Genomic DNA, 16206 nt, shown 5'->3' on the forward strand with positions numbered 1-16206 from the left:
GTGTTCTGCTCCCCATGGCTCCCATGGCTCAGTATCTAATCTGCTCAGTGCATCCATATGAGAGCTAATAAACGCATTGACTATTTATACATGGACACTAAATACAATTTAAAAAGCCACAGATGTGGGAAATTAACCGATCTTTCCATTGTAACCTGTATGTGTTACATTGTGTCTGTACCAAGGCCAACCATTACAGGGGATGGAAACTTTTGGTCAGGGTCATTTGGGTGATTTCTGTTAGGATTTGAAAAGGGACCAAAGAACTATGTGATAATAAATGGCCTTATATGATAACTATTCTTAAATAAAAGACAGTTTTTTTTGGCATAATCAGTCCTATTTTCAATACAAATGCCAACATTTCATGAGTTCTGCCAGGGTATGCAAACTTTTGAGCCAACTGTATAAAGCTGCGGCTGCTGGTAGGCCTGCAGATGTATAGGATATCTTATGTACATGACCTATCTGCAGAGTGAGGAGGTTTATAGATCACATTGCTCTGTAAATAGGAGCCACGTCTGCTATGCTAGCAGTAGTCGGGCAGTTTTGTAGTGGCACAGACATCACACCCCGGCTGCATATGTAAGGTCAGTCATTTTTTTTTTTTTTTCCTTGTGCTCTGTAAGAATTGCAGAAAATAAAATACACCAGTAGGAGGTGCTGTCATCTCAAAGCACACTGGTCAAAGATGTTTATCTGCTTATATTTTATCTTTCTTTGTAGTTCTTCTCTCCCCTATATCCAATGTGAATGAAATTATTAAATACAACCAATCGGTTTTCAGTGCATACATTTTAAACCCAGGTACACAGGCTCTCTGTGCTTCTCCATGCAGTGCAGGTTGATTATGGCTGTTGGGAGGGGCTAGCAGGGTGCTGTACATAGCTTCTTGAAAGCTGTGGTAATGCCTACATGCGATGCTGACCATCCATGATTGGCAGAACTGAAATCTAATAAAAGCTGTGGGTCAGGGACAATAAAAGGCTGGGGAGGAAATGGCTAGATGATGCTGGATGTTCTCCAGCCCAGATATCAGGCTGGCTTTGTCTGACTTGCTGCAGCTGCTAATGCACACTGTGAGAAGCTCTGTGTGCAGTGAAATCGGAGTAAATAAATTCAGTAGAGGAGTGAAGCCTCTATAACCATGCCTGATTGAAGGGAAGGCTGCAGTTCAGATTTAATGTTTTTCTTTCCTTTTTCTCCTGCAGATGAATTTAACAGAGTCATTATTCCTGTGAAAAGAGGAGAGGAGAATACAGACTATGTAAACGCCTCTTTTATCGATGTAAGTTCATTCTACATTTCTTAGGAACCACATAGTACTTTGTATGTGAGGATTCTCGTTGATCCAAGTCGGGGTATAGCTAGTCATCCTTACATTTAACTGGACTTGTTCTGCCTCTCCAAACTAAGCACTGCAAGTGTGATCTATAACTGGATCTGTTGTGGCAAGATAGCTGTAATTTACGGTCTTGGTAGAATTAGCAGGCAGTGACCAGATCCAAATTACATCTTGCAGATCGTAGAAAGTGTTTTAATCCAAAAGCTTGTGGAGATCACGAGAGGTGAATGTAAGCTAGGTAAACAAATCATAGAGTGTCTAGCTCTATAGAATACTATACATTGGACTGAGTGGAGGCTAAAGCATGAAGAAAAAGGGTGGGACTAACTACATCCCCTAGCTGCGAAGTGAGGTAGGGACAAAATTATTTAAAGGCAAATAATGAATGTATAAGATGATACTTGTTCTGTAGCCATGAAGATGGTTGACTGCTCATCTAAGTAGCTTCTCCAGCTCTGAAAAAAATGCTTGTGTTCATATGCTTGTATGCTTCCTCTGTTGACACTCGTCATGGCTTTTCTGGCCCCCAGGAGGAACAGATGAGCCTGGGGTTCATTGGGGAGGGGAAGTCCAGTGTGGTGGGGTAAGCATAAAATGCATGTTTGTGGAAATGATTGGGTGACTTAACAGCCACTCAAATCCCATCCACAAGGAAGCTGACAGTTGGCTAAAGAAATGCAGAGCGGCTCCCTGGGATTTGGGTGGGGGGGGTCTTTATTAGGGAGCATTTGTACTGGGAAGAAATGGTACTTTGTTAGTTGTACTGTGTACACTGGCCTGTGCATTATGTACTCCTGAACCCTGCATTCTGCATTATGCACTGTGGGTTGTGTACTCCTGAACCCTGCATTCTACATTATGCACTGTGGGTTGTGTACTCCTAAACCATGCATTCTACATTATGCACTGTGGGTTGTGTACTCCTAAACCATGCATTCTACATTATGCACTGTGGGTTGTGTACTCATGCCCTCTCATGCTTTGTGTACCTGACTCTTGCATGTATATTGTACTGTATTTTTAATTTTCATAGTTCATGTTACATTTCATACTCCTGACCCCTGCACTATGTATATTTAGTGTTCATGTTACATTTCATACCCCTGACCCCTGCACTATGTATATTTAGTACTCATGTTACATTTCATACTCCTGGCCCCTGCACTATGTATATTTAGTGCTCATGTTACATTTCATACTCCTGACCCCTGCACTATGTATATTTAGTGCTCATGTTACATTTCATACTCCTGGCCCCTGCACTATGTATATTTAGTGCTCATGTTACATTTCATACTCCTGGCCCCTGCACTATGTATATTTAGTGCTCATGTTACATTTCATACTCCTGGCCACTGCATTCCAAGTAAATTTTATATTCTTGACTCCTGCACTCTTTAGCTACTCTATAATATAAATTACATACCCCCTACCAAAGTGTTTTTCAGCATTTGCCTGGTTGCCAGGTAGTCAATATTTTATGAATCCGCAGGTATTTTGTTTGTTGTCCTCGTAGGCTATGGTTACCCAGGTACATTTCCTGCCATAAGAAGCTTGCAGTGGAAATGTCAGCAGTTTCTCCTTTTTTTTTTTGATTTTGCTATTGATTAATGCAGGGGCTCTTCTTCAGGCCAGTTTGTAAGTGGATGTGCCATTACTCTGGAAGACACCATTTCTAACATCTAATGCTAGAACGTTGTTCCTTTGTCATGCAGGGTTATCGACAAAAGGACTCATACATTGCCAGTCAGGGGCCATTACGGCACACGATGGAAGATTTCTGGCGGATGATCTGGGAGTGGAAGTCGTGTTCGATTGTCATGTTAACAGAACTGGAGGAGAGGGGGCAGGTAATATTGTCAGATGGTAACTGGTCTATCCGTGTGTGCACAGCCAGGCTGAACTCCAGGCAGGCGGCTTAATACAAATATATATTATATATATATATCACACTGTTATACACGCAGCCCACCCCAAGATATAATTGAGGAGAGTTGGAATGTAGCTCTGGACCTGTAAGATTCTTATTTGTATTGCTATCCTTCAGTAATGATGTTGATGTAAATAATCTGGATCCCGGCCAGGCGGCTTCTTCACCCCAGAGGATCTCCAGGGTCTCCTTTGCTTTGTAGTGCAATGTAACAGAAAAGGAAATTGAAGTGACACACCACTTCTAAGAGGTCCAGATACAACTTTAAAGAAAAAAAGAAGTCAGGAGGACAATCCAAAAAGTAGCCATTTTGGCGATATCCTTGTTTTTGGATCCCCTGTGTCCTTGCATCCCCAAAATGTGTTGGATACTTTTTGGAATGCAGTGGTGTGGTGCGTCCATTTCCATTTTTGTTACATTCTGAGATATACACAGCCCAAGCAGATAGCAGAGGCAGCCTGGGGACCTAAATTTTTCCCAAAGGGGTCTGTTTGTAAAAACAATTAACACAGACATTAGCCCAGCCAACCTGCATGTACATTTTGTTCTGTGCAAATTGGCCAAAAACAATGTTCTTTAGGTTTTTTCCTCTGGACAAATGTTTTTTGTTTTTATGGGCAGTAGTAACATACCACATTAGGGCCACGAGATGGAGGGGAGATGCCCACACCCACATTCCCTCCTGTTTACAACAGATGGGAGTTGCAGTTCTTCCAAATGAGCTGAAATGACGGAACCTCTTGCTTGATACCTCCTCTGGGTGTCCTGTCTTTTTCTCAGTTAAAGCTATGATGTCAGCCTCTAAAAAGGTAGTTTTCTCATAAATTGAGACATTTTTATTTAAAATATTAGCCTGTTTGTAAGTTATGGTGCAAAATAATTGGTGTCCCAGGGTGCAGCTTTACCGCTGTACTACTATTCTGCCCAATGTATATGAATGGATGAGTACAAGCTTGCTTGAATAAGCAGGGAGACCCTTGTACCACTGCAAAATGCCCCATTCCCCTCCAGTAGTTGATAAATACATCTTCACTTAATTCTTTTCAGGAAAAATGTGCGCAGTATTGGCCACCAGAAGGGACCATGTCTTTTGGCGATATTACCATAGAGCTGAAGAAAGAAGAGGAGTGTGAGAGCTACACAGTGAGAGATCTTCTGGTCACCAACACCAGGGTGAGGACATCTGAGGTCACATCTTGGCACAAAGAATGCAACTTTTCAGATCTTTCTATAGACCAGGATAGGCAGTCTGGGCACTTTAGCTGTTGTGGAACTGCAAGACACCAACAGTTCCAGACTCCCAGAGACAGAGGGATGATGGGATTTGTAGTCTTACCACAGCTGGAGAGCCGAGGTTGCCTAGACCTGGCATAGACTTTCTAACAAGAGATAAGCTGATTGCCCTCAAGCACAAAACAACTGAATTGGAAAGGCTTTTGAGGATCTAATGTTCAAATTCCTGTTCTGTACTGAATAGAAAGCTGGCTGATTCGATGATTCATTTTTTTGTTTGGCCAGCAGACTGAACAAAAAAACTCCCAAAAAACAAAAAAACAGATGGGGTGGATGGAGAAATCCTCCTGGCAGGATATTGTATTCTGATATCAGCATTCCGCACAGAGTACACTGATCAGCGGTTGCAGCGTCACAATCGACATCTGTCAGTGAGCAATGACCACACACTGAAATTGTATTCTGATAGCAGCATTCCGCACAGAGTACACTGATCAGCGGTTGCAGCATCGCAATCGACATCTGTCAATGAGCAATGACCACACACTGAAATTGTATTCTGATAGCAGCATTCCGCACAGAGTACACTGATCAGCAGTTGCAGCATCACAATTGACATCTGTCAATGAGCAACGACCACACACTGAAATTGTATTCTGATAGCATTCCGCACAGAGTACACTGATCAGCGGTTGCAGCATCACAATCGACATCTGTCAATGAGCAATGACCACACACTGAAATTGTATTCTGATAGCATTCCGCACAGAGTACACCGATCAGCAGTTGCAGCATCACAATCGACATCTGTCAATGAGCAATGACCACACACTGAAATTGTATTCTGATAGCAGCATTCCGCACAGAGTACACTGATCAGCGGTTGCAGCGTCACAATCGACATCTGTCAATGAGCAATGACCACACAATGAAATTGTATTCTGATAGTAGCATTCCGCACAGAGTACACTGATCAGCGGTTGCAGCATCACAATCGACATCTGTCAATGAGCAATGACCACACACTGAAATTGTATTCTGATAGCATTCCGCACAGACTACACCGATCAGCAGTTGCAGCGTCACAATCGACATCTGTCAGTGAGCAATGACCACACACTGAAATTGTATTCTGATAGCAGCATTCCGCACAGAGTACACTGATCAGCGGTTGCAGCGTCACAATCGACATCTGTCAATGAGCAATGACCACACACTGAAATTGTATTCTGATAGTAGCATTCCGCACAGAGTACACTGACAGAAGTCGATTGTGATGCTGCAACCGCTGATCAGTGTAGTCTGTGCGGAATGCTGCTATCAGAATACAATTTCAGTGTGTGACCATTGCTCTTTGACAGAAGTCAATTGTGATGCTGCAACCACTGATCAAAGAGCAATGACCACACACTGAAATTTGTCTGTTTACTGTTCCTGTGGCCACCTTTAGTCTATAGAACTGCTTCAGAGATAAGTTTTAGGCTCGGTTCATACTACTGCAACCTGAAAGTCGTGACTTTGCCAGGCAACTTCTTGGTGATTTGTTAGCAACTTAAGCACGACTTTGATGCGACTTGATGAGTGACTTTCATGCCATGGACACAAGTCGGATAGAAGTCGACTTGAAGTAGTACAGGAACCTTTTCTAAAGTCGGAGCGGCTTCAGAAGTGCTAATTAAGAGAGCTCTCTGACGAGAGTGGAATTCCACATGCTGTGTAACTTGGGGTCTCACAAGTCGTGGCAGTGTGAACAGAGCCTTAGCAGCCTATGAGAATGAATCTTTGTTTCCTGATGTGATACCTGCCGCTGGACTTAAAGCAAAACTGAAAGCAAAAAGCTGAAAACTGCGAACAGGCGGGCGTTTTATTGCAGAAGAGGCTTGCAATGTTTCTTCTGAAAAAAAATAAAACCTTACCTGCTTACTCACTTGGTAAGGAGTGATGTCCTTCCGCACCAGCCAATCAAGATGGCTGAAGACCGGCACCCGGGAGATGATGCTGGCGCGGCCTTCAGAATGTTGGATCATAGGTGAGTATTTGTGCCTTTAGTACCACTTTAACTCTTTGACTTGTAAAAGCATAAAGCAGGTTAGATTTGATTAAAAATTAAAGGATCAGAGAGAGGAAAGCATGGTTTTGGTACATCAGACTTTAGAACAGCATCAGACATTTCCCAATCTCTTCTTTTTCCATTCAACATGAAAAACCAAAATTGAAAGGACATCCGCAGTTTGGTCATTGTTTTTAGCACAGAAGGACCTAAAGAGCATTGCCTGTGTATATGTAGTTGTAGAAGTTGTCATCTGCGATGCAGTAACACCGGCTCTGCGATTTATTAAAGTGAGAAATTTCTTTTGCGCAGGAAAACAAAGCTCGCCAAATTAGACAGTTCCACTTTCATGGGTGGCCGGAGGTCGGGATCCCCACTGATGGGAAAGGGATGATTAATATCATTGCAGCTGTGCAAAAACAGCAACAGCAGTCTGGGAACCATCCCATCACTGTACACTGCAGGTGAGTACTGGTACTACTTCTAGCAGGTACCCCATCACTGTACACTGCAGGTGAGTACTGGTACTACTTCTAGGAGGTACCCCATCACTGTACACTGCAGGTGAGTACTGGTACTACTTCTATGAGGTACCCCATCACTGTACACTGCAGGTGAGTACTGGTACTACTTCTAGGAGGTACCCCATCACTGTACACTGCAGGTGAGTACTGGTACTACTTCTAGGAGGTACCCCATCAATGTACACTGCGGGTGAGTACTGGTACTACTTCTAGGAGGTACCCCATCACTGTACACTGCGGGTGAGTACTGGTACTACTTCTAGGAGGTACCCCATCACTGTACACTGCAGGTGAGTACTGGTACTACTTCTAGCAGGTACCCCATCACTGTACACTGCGGGTGGGTACTGGTACTACTTCTAGGAGGTACCCCATCACTGTACACTGCAGGTGAGTACTGGTACTACATCTAGGAGGTACCCCATCACTGTACACTGCAGGTGAGTACTGGTACTGCTTCTAGGAGGTACCCCATCACTGTACACTGCGGGTGAGTACTGGTACTACTTCTAGGAGGTACCCAATCACTGTACACTGCGGGTGACTACTGGTACTGCTTCTATGAGGTACCCCATCACTGTACACTGCGGGTGAGTACTGGTACTACTTCTATGAGGTACCCCATCACTGTACACTGTGGGTGAGTACTGGTACTGCTTCTAGAAGGTACCCCATCACTGTACACTGTGGGTGAGTACTGGCACTGCTTCTATGAGGTACCCCATCACTGTACACTGCGGGTGAGTACTGGTACTGCTTTCATTAGGTACTCCATTACTGTTCCCTGCAGGTGAGAGCTGGTACTACTTCTAGGAAGTACTCCATTACTGTACACTGCAGTTCCTCTTCTTCCTCTTCTTCCTTTTCTTCCTCCTTCTTCCTTTTCTTCCTCCTTCTTCCTTTTCTTCCTCCTTCTTCCTTTTCTTCCTCCTTCTTCCTCCTTCTTCCTCCTTCTTCCTCCTTCTTCCTCCTTCTTCCTCTTCTTCCTCCTTCTTCCTCTTCTTCCTCCTTCTTCCTCCTTCTTCCTCCTTCTTCCTCCTTCTTCCTCCTTCTTCCTCCTCCTTCTTCCTCCTCCTTCTTCCTCCTCCTTCTTCCTCCTTCTTCCTCCTTCTTCCTCCTTCTTCCTCTTCTTCCTCTTCTTCCTCTTCTTCCTCCTCCTTCTTCCTCCTTCTTCCTCTTCTTCCTCCTTCTTCCTCCTTCTTCCTCCTTCTTCCTCCTTCTTCCTCTTCTTCCTCCTTCTTCCTCCTTCTTCCTCTTCTTCCTCCTTCTTCCTCCTTCTTCCTCCTTCTTCCTCCTTCTTCCTCCTTCTTCCTCTTCTTCCTCTTCTTCCTCCTTCTTCCTCCTTCTTCCTCCTTCTTCCTCTTCCTCCTGCTTCCTCCTGCTTCCTCCTGCTTCCTCCTGCTTCCTCCTTCCTACTCTTCTTCCTCCTTCCTACTCTTCTTCCTCCTTCCTACTCTTCTTCCTCTTCCTCCTCTTCCTCCTCTTCCTCCTCTTCCTCCTCCTTCCTCCTCTTCCTCTTCTTCCTCTTCTTCCCCTTCTTCCTCTTCTTCCCTCTCCTTCCTCCTTCTCCTCTTCCCTCTCCTCTCTCGCAGTGCAGGAAACCACATGTGATTCAGGCACGAATCGCACCGCATTCCTTTTCAAATTAGATGTGATTTTTTTTTTTTGCAGTGCAATTAGAGCCCATTCAGTTTATATGAGCTCAAATTGCTCTGTAATTGGTACTTGCTGGTAGAAAACTGGTATCGGTGCATCCCTACTTTTGATTATTAGTACTACTAGGAGGTACGCCATTACTGTAAACCATAAATGAGATGTATCACAATTTTTATTTATTTTTTTACGTTTAAGATAATGCTATTGTAGATTTTTGCAGGATATGATATGCAAATAGTGATGTGAGAAGTGCCTAGGTGAAAGAATATGTAATCCCAACATTTCATATTCTGATATGTGCCTGCTGTACCATGTACTTGTATGAAAAAGTGTCCTGTAGCTGGGAACAGAGGGTATGTGATCACTTCTAAAAAGGGGAAAAAACTGAATGGGTTGTATTACACGGTGAGGGTGTACAATCATTTTTGATCATGATGTTTTCTTGTGCAGTGCTGGTGCGGGGAGGACGGGGACGTTCTGCGCTCTCAGTACTGTTCTGGAGAGGGTGAAAGCAGAAGGGATACTAGATGTCTTTCAAACAGTGAAAAGCTTGAGATTACAGAGGCCACACATGGTGCAGACACTGGTGAGTACCTTCTATATGCTTAGGTTCATTCAGAGGCTGTATAAAGTAAGTGGACATCTATAGACGTACCTTTTTGTGGCTATTAAGATTTTTTTTTTTCCGTTAAAATTTTTTATTTTTTTTTAACTTTCAGAATTTCTGGTTTTCAGAGCATTGACACTTTTCCCATTCACATAGTCACCTCTCTAGTGGTTTTCTGCTGCTCCTCTATATGAGTTGCAGCCACCGCCAAAATACCACTTCTGGTGTCAGAATTTTGTGGGGGGCGGTAATGTTGCCCCCATCTTTTGACAGTACTCAGGTTTAGCAGGTGGCCAGGATGCCTAAGCACTGCATTATTGTGGGAGGTACTTGCCCCCCCCCCCATTATTGGAAGTTGTTTTGTGATGGAAGGATTTGGTCTGTTTTTTTTGTGGTGGAGATTGCAATAGAGATCACCTCTCTGAATAAGACTCAGTGAATGGTGAAGCCAGGACCAAGGTGGTAGCACAGGAACTTGCATGTTTCAAGCAAATCAATAATATCAGCTCCCACCTTTCCGTGCGGATGGCTGCTTTTAATTTCGGCAGTGAAATCAAGCCCATCAGGTTTTCAATTATTCTATCTTTGTACCTTGTTAGTGTGCTCTGAAATCTGCACTTGAATACCCAAGAATCCTGACAGCTGTGTTACCAATTAAAGTAGTAAGACACAAGGCGGTCTTCAAATTAAAGGAGAAAAGACGGAGCAGTTTGCTTTGCCATCCCCAACATGCCTTTTAGATGTGCTTGCTCTCTAAACAGTGCTTTGAATATGTATTAACACTGTTTGGAAATTTCTACATTTTCTATTACATCCTTGTAGTTAACCATTTGATTCAACAATTTGCATAAAGCAGAACTACAGTTAGATTTTATTCTTTACAATGCAGTGGGGCTGTACCTCTACTGCATTTGATCAGCTGCTCGATTTTTCTAGGGGTGAGGAAGAAGCTGATACTCACCTGACCCGCCGATCTTACGGAAATTTGTGTTCCTCCATGGTGGACTTTTCCTGTCTATGGCGCATGCATTGAGCGTGTTGACATCAGGAACAGTGCACTTACAAGACCCCTGAACCACTTGGGGGGGGGGGGGGGCAGGAGCCGACTAAGACTGGTCTTGTGCAGGGATGATCAACTGGTATATCTCTCCCCCAGAACAAAACGAGCATTTAACCTGTGCAGTGCTGGCACAGCCAGTGGCGGACTAACAACTCATGGGGCCCCTGGGCAATAAGGGGTCATGGGGCCCCTGTATCCTCGCCCACACTCAAACCACACCCAAAAAAGCCTATGAAAGGTACCAGGGGCTTCTCATGGGGCCCCCTACTGACCCTGGGCCCGAGTTTCCAAAATGGTCAGTCCGCCCCTGGGCACAGCCCTACTGCATGGGCAAAAAAGTATATATTTTCCCGGTTTTCTAGTTGCATGACGATTCCTCCAGCTCCCTCACCCCTTTTTCATCCACCTCTTTCCCCTTTGAAGTCAATATTGCGAGAACCACTTTTGGCAACACTATCTTATATGTCCTTTGTGGTAAGCTTTTACCAGCTGTTCATATGTTGATACTGCAGTTGTTGGTCCATTGTCTTGTCTAAATTTCTTTCAGGATACATGGGACATTCAAGTACTTAAGTTCACACATTTTAATTACATTGAGGTCAGGACTGTAACTGGGTCATATATGCGGATTGGATGTGGGGGGGGCGGTCGTAGAGGCTGGCACTGTGTGGAAGCATTCAGGAGGCAGCACTGCTGCCTGAATGCTTCCACCTGACAGGTGATGTCTGCTATTTGCCCGCAGCAGGGCTAAAGGTAGAAAAAAAACTACGTGCCCAGTGCCGGAACTACATGTGTCGGGCGATAGGAATCCAACATCCCTGTGTATAAATGTGTGGTATCTTAATGCTTAAAGCAGTTACAAAGTACAGTGATCATCTTTACAAATCTGATTTAGCAAGAACTCCCTGACTTCAGGACTTTGATATCTTGGAGTTCGATATCTGCCCTCTAAGTTGGCATCATATCGTTTTATACTAAGACCAATGAACTTAATGTTGGATATTCTCATAGCAGAGAATCTTTGACCACTGTATCTAAAGTAAAAGCAGTATGTGTTGGCTCATCTAGCACAAATTCAGACTGGTACTGGAAAATGACAGTTGGATAAAGAAACCAACATGTATCCTGGTTGGTTGATCAGAAGTGGAGTCTTAAGAAGCCGAGAGATCTCGTCTATCTCACTGCTGTTCTTCAAGAATCCAGCCTGGATTTCCCATTAGGAGACCCCTTCCCAATCTGCCGGAAAGTTCTTTTAGAACATTTTCCCCTCTTGTGTTTATGCTGAATAGTTTTTACATTACAGATATATTTATTTAAAGCCCTAATAAATATTCTGCAATTTTTACTGTAATAAATTTGTGTTTTTTGTTTTTTTTTTCGTTGTACAACAGCAAGGTTTAAAATATCCTGTGCTGGCAGCACACTGTAGAGTCAGAACCTTCATCTGATACCCAATGCAGTGGTCTGGGTACCCAGAGGTCCAACACATTTTCCCTACACAGTGCTCCTATTACCAGCATGCTTGCTCCTTGAGCAGCAGACCTAGACCAATGTGTTGGGTGTGAGCGCGGCAGTCTGACTCCCCAACGTGCTGCCAGCACCGGGTATTCTTAAACCTTGCTGTATCACATAGTATGTCAGAAAAACTGTATGTGAAGCCCAACTGCATTATAGTAATAAATGCAGAAGGTTCAAAATACTGAACATAAATATTTAAATCGTAAACCGTGCATATAGCTAATTATCTCCTATTTTCTCCCACCCCCCGCAGGAGCAGTATGAATTCTGCTACAGAGTGGTTCAGGAATATATTGACGCATTCTCGGACTACGCCAACTTCAAATAAAACCAAGGGCAGGACACAACCGTGGCCTTTAATATTTTGTAATATTCTATTTGTTAATATATCTAGACCAGTGTATATATCTTAACTGTTTTAGAGGACTGGTACAATGTGCTTTATATTAGCTGGAAATTTTATATGTAGCAAAGTGATTAGTGCGAACAGACATTTTTTTTATTTGAATACAATAGCTGGATGTTTGGATTTTTTTTTTCTATTTTTTTTTATTTTTTAATATCACTCTCCTCATCCATTTGCTTAGACCCGTGGTCCATCCCTAACATGACGAGAAAAGCCTTTGTGGAATGTTCTAGATAGACTCATGGGAAGCACAGCCGTCTAAGGTTTACTGCCATTCTGAGCGCTTTGACTGAATTTATTCTGTAAATAAATATATAAATAGAAAAAAAATATATCATAGATTTTTTTTTTGTATCAAAAGTATATATAAACATATTAGCCTTGACATGATTGCTACACAGCTGTAGGCCTTGTTTTCTGCAGATGGGACCTTGGGCTGACGAATGCCTCCGCAGTGTGAAAGGAGGTAAAGAGGCCACTTTGGATACTTTGGAAATGGCTTTTTGAATATTTTTTTTTTTTCCATAATGTAAGATTTTCTGCTGTGTGATACATACCGACTATACATTCCAATCTATCAAAACTAGCTCAAATTCTTTGACTATATGGCTGCTAGAGCAACTTTAAATTCATTCACACCAGTGGTCTCCAACCTGCACCCCAGGCACCGGATGTGGTCCTTTTGTTTGCCTTTATATGGATTTTGGGGCACTATTCCACCAACTAACACCATTAATGGGGCACTATTCTTCCCATTGATACCAACAATTGAGCACTACTCCTTCCATTAAAACCAATTATGGTTGTTTAAGCCCACTGATGCTGGAGCTTTTTCTAATCCCACTGGCCACAACCTGGCCCCCACTAAAGCCTGAAGGACAGTAAAGTTTGCTTTAAAAGTTTGGAGAACCCTGATCTACACAATTCCACAACAATTGTTTCTGTTGTCTGCACATTCATTATATGGGTTGACATAATGATCATGAGAACATGGCCTGTTCGTATTTAGGATGCTAGTGATTTAAGTGATCTTTACCTAGATTTGATTTATAAATTTGGTGCCCAGTGAAGTGGTGGTTAACTTTGTAGGGCTTTATTTTATATTTACCGCTAGTAGCCCTAAAATACCTGCCTTCGCAGAATTTACGGACCAATTATTAATGCATATTTGACCATAGCACACAATGGATTCACAGAATTACAGGTCACATTCTGAGCACTGAGCCCTGAAGATGGAGCCTAATAATATAGGACATGTTCCAAAAGTCGGACAAGGTCTCAATGTGGATGCAAACATGGATATGCTGGGTTGATTTCACTGGTCAAGCTTACTAAAACAGCTGTCCTAAGGCTTACCTTAATAAAGGTCTGTGTTCCAATGATCTGCTCTTAACGTGGCCCTCACATGAGCCTCCATGGATATGGTCTTACCAACAAAATGGCTCTAGGATTTTACTGAGTGTATAGGCAATATTCTAATGAGCATTTGCCAACCCAGAAAATGGCCCCCCTTTCAGAATTCATAGCTTCTGTTGCAGTGAATGTTGGTCTTTCAAACCAAATAGTTGAGATGTCATAGCTTGTAGACCCCATTCTAGTCAGGCCATCAATAACCGCTTTCTCTACTGTGTAGACAACAGTTTACTGGGAACCACATCTAATATTGTAGTGTTGGGAATTCTGTTGGCTAAGCCTGGAAGCTGCAATCAAATGCCTGGATTGAGGAATTGCCATGTTTTGTCAAGAGAACAGCATTTAAGTGCAAGTGGAACTCCAGCTGAAACTTTTAATTCTATAATTTTTTTTTTTTTTTTTTTTTTTTTTTTTTAGTATTCTGTATGAGGTGGTGAAGGTTTGGAATCTCTGGCATGCTTTGTATTGCTGTGTGCTTATTGACATGTTTCCTCACCTCTTTTGTGACACTGGAACAAGAAGTTACTGGAAATCTCTCCAACACGGACAAATAGAAAAATAACCAAAAACTTTTTTTTTTTTGTTGGAAAATTTGATAAAGGCCAGAAACTTGGATTTTTTTTGTTGTCCCTGTTGTATATTTCATCTCAATTTCTGTACCTGTGACCATGTTGTCACCTACACAGAAAATTCCAGATTTTCCCAATGGACCCACTAACGGCAATGAAAAAAGGGGCAGAAAATCTAATTCTTCAGCTCAAATTCAAATGTTCTAAAAGATTTGCCGGAAGTTACTCTTTAGATATGGTGACTGGTTCCATTTTCTAAATTGGTCTGTTTTAGTTCTTAAAGCATTTGTCTGGGCTGAATCCAAAATGAACATATTTAGTATCTTTCTGTAATTCTTATACATTGCTCGATGATTTATGCCTTTAGTACAGAACAAAACTTTTGATATACCAGAAATTCAGTGAGCTCCTAACTTCGCAGTATTGAGCTGACAACTTGGTGCCTCCACTGAAATCTGAGACTGTGTTGTCAGCCCTGCTTGAGTTCTGTGCTGGACTACAGAACACCCTGTCCCTCTCATCTCCTTAAGCGGAAGGTGTTCTGTAGTAAGGCAGGGTGGACCTCTTGGGCAGGGCTAATGACAGCTCTTGGTATTTCAGTGCAGCAGAGTTGTCAGCTGCCTAAAGGAAATCTGGAGCTCACTGGATTTCTGATAAATCAACGGGTATTTTTTTTTTCTATTTTCAGTGTCCTTGGAGATGGGGAAATTTGCACGGATTGCAGACATGTACATATTTTTTTTTTGTATATGGCCCAGACATACACTATAAATGTATAGAACATCACACTAAAATGCAAACACATCAGACCTTGCTGGTCCAGTGTATTGGCCTGTTTCATTACAGCTTTTCCAATACCGTCTTTTTAAGTTATCACCAGTTAGCTGCTCTTTCTGCAAATTCTATGTAGAACCTTCAATCAAAGGCCTTCCTCACTACTAACACTTATTACTGATCATTAGGCACCTAGACTGTGTGGATGGTTTACATGAACTGGGTTTGATTGCCAGTATTCCAGTGCCATCTTGTCTCCGCTATACAATAGATGGGATTTGCAGGCACAGAAATCTGTTTAAGGGCGTTTTCTCACCTCTCAACCAAAGGAGTAGGATTTATGCACAGGGGGCTTGGTAGAATTCTCCATGTCATAACAGATTTGGTGTGCACATGTTAACTAAGAGAAACACCTTAAAATTGTTAGAAAACTACAAGTTCTCTAGAAAGTTATTCTGTGCCTTTTTCCTTTTCCTCCAAGTCTGTACTTTGAGACAGGGTCCCCTCTGTGCAGTGAGGTTCTCACCTTGACTCATGGCCCAGAGCTGCCTAGTAAAGCCCTGGGGAGGTAACACAAGGAAGCCTTTTCTATCCCTGTGCTGTTAGGGCAATATCCAAAATTGCAGTACCAGCCATGATGGAAGAGGTGGGGCTTATCGGTGGTAATGAGGAATGTTCTTTCTCCCCCATCTCTTTTTGTGTAACACAAGGGGGAAGCGAGTGAGAAGATGCCTATGTCAGCATTGCCTAAGCATCCTCTGCTGTGAACCTGTACACTTTTTTGTGGCACCTTATTGTATGTTTAGTTTTAATTTCTTAAATTGTCTTATACTGAAAGTATCATTGATGACAATAAAAAGAAAACCCAGTGACATTGTACAGAATTTTGGTGGGCTGTCCTGATTTCTCCAAAAATGTTAATTTCTTACATGTAAGATTTTTACTGTGAAAAGTAGTGAAAATGCTTCCTAGCAGCAGCCCAAAATCTGCCTGGCGTTTTCATGTTCTCCCTGTGCCTGCGTGGGTTTCCTCCGGGTACTCCCGTTTTCTCCCGCACTCCAAAGATATGCTGATAGGTAATTGGATTCTCTGTAAATTGGCCCTAGTATGTGTATGTATGA

The 16206-nt window shown here is 42.7% G+C and overlaps 1 protein-coding gene across 1 annotated transcript in view; it reads left to right on the forward strand.

Moving 5' to 3' along the window:
- PTPRA (protein tyrosine phosphatase receptor type A) overlaps positions 1–15969 on the forward strand; it is a 139736-nt gene extending 123767 nt beyond the window's left edge. Inside the window, exons 17-22 of the mRNA XM_089656405.1 lie at positions 1212–1288; positions 3061–3195; positions 4323–4448; positions 6871–7022; positions 9189–9324; positions 12177–15969. Of these exons, the coding sequence (XP_089512531.1) occupies positions 1212–1288; positions 3061–3195; positions 4323–4448; positions 6871–7022; positions 9189–9324; positions 12177–12251 (701 nt within the window). The 3' untranslated portion in view covers positions 12252–15969. The remainder of the gene's footprint in view (positions 1–1211; positions 1289–3060; positions 3196–4322; positions 4449–6870; positions 7023–9188; positions 9325–12176) is intronic.
- The last annotated feature ends 237 nt before the right edge of the window (positions 15970–16206 follow it).

This window comes from Staurois parvus, unplaced genomic scaffold (assembly GCF_062004578.1).
Source record: "Staurois parvus isolate SC_StPar_1 unplaced genomic scaffold, SC_StPar_1.0 ptg000903l, whole genome shotgun sequence".
NCBI lineage: Eukaryota > Metazoa > Chordata > Amphibia > Anura > Ranidae > Staurois > Staurois parvus.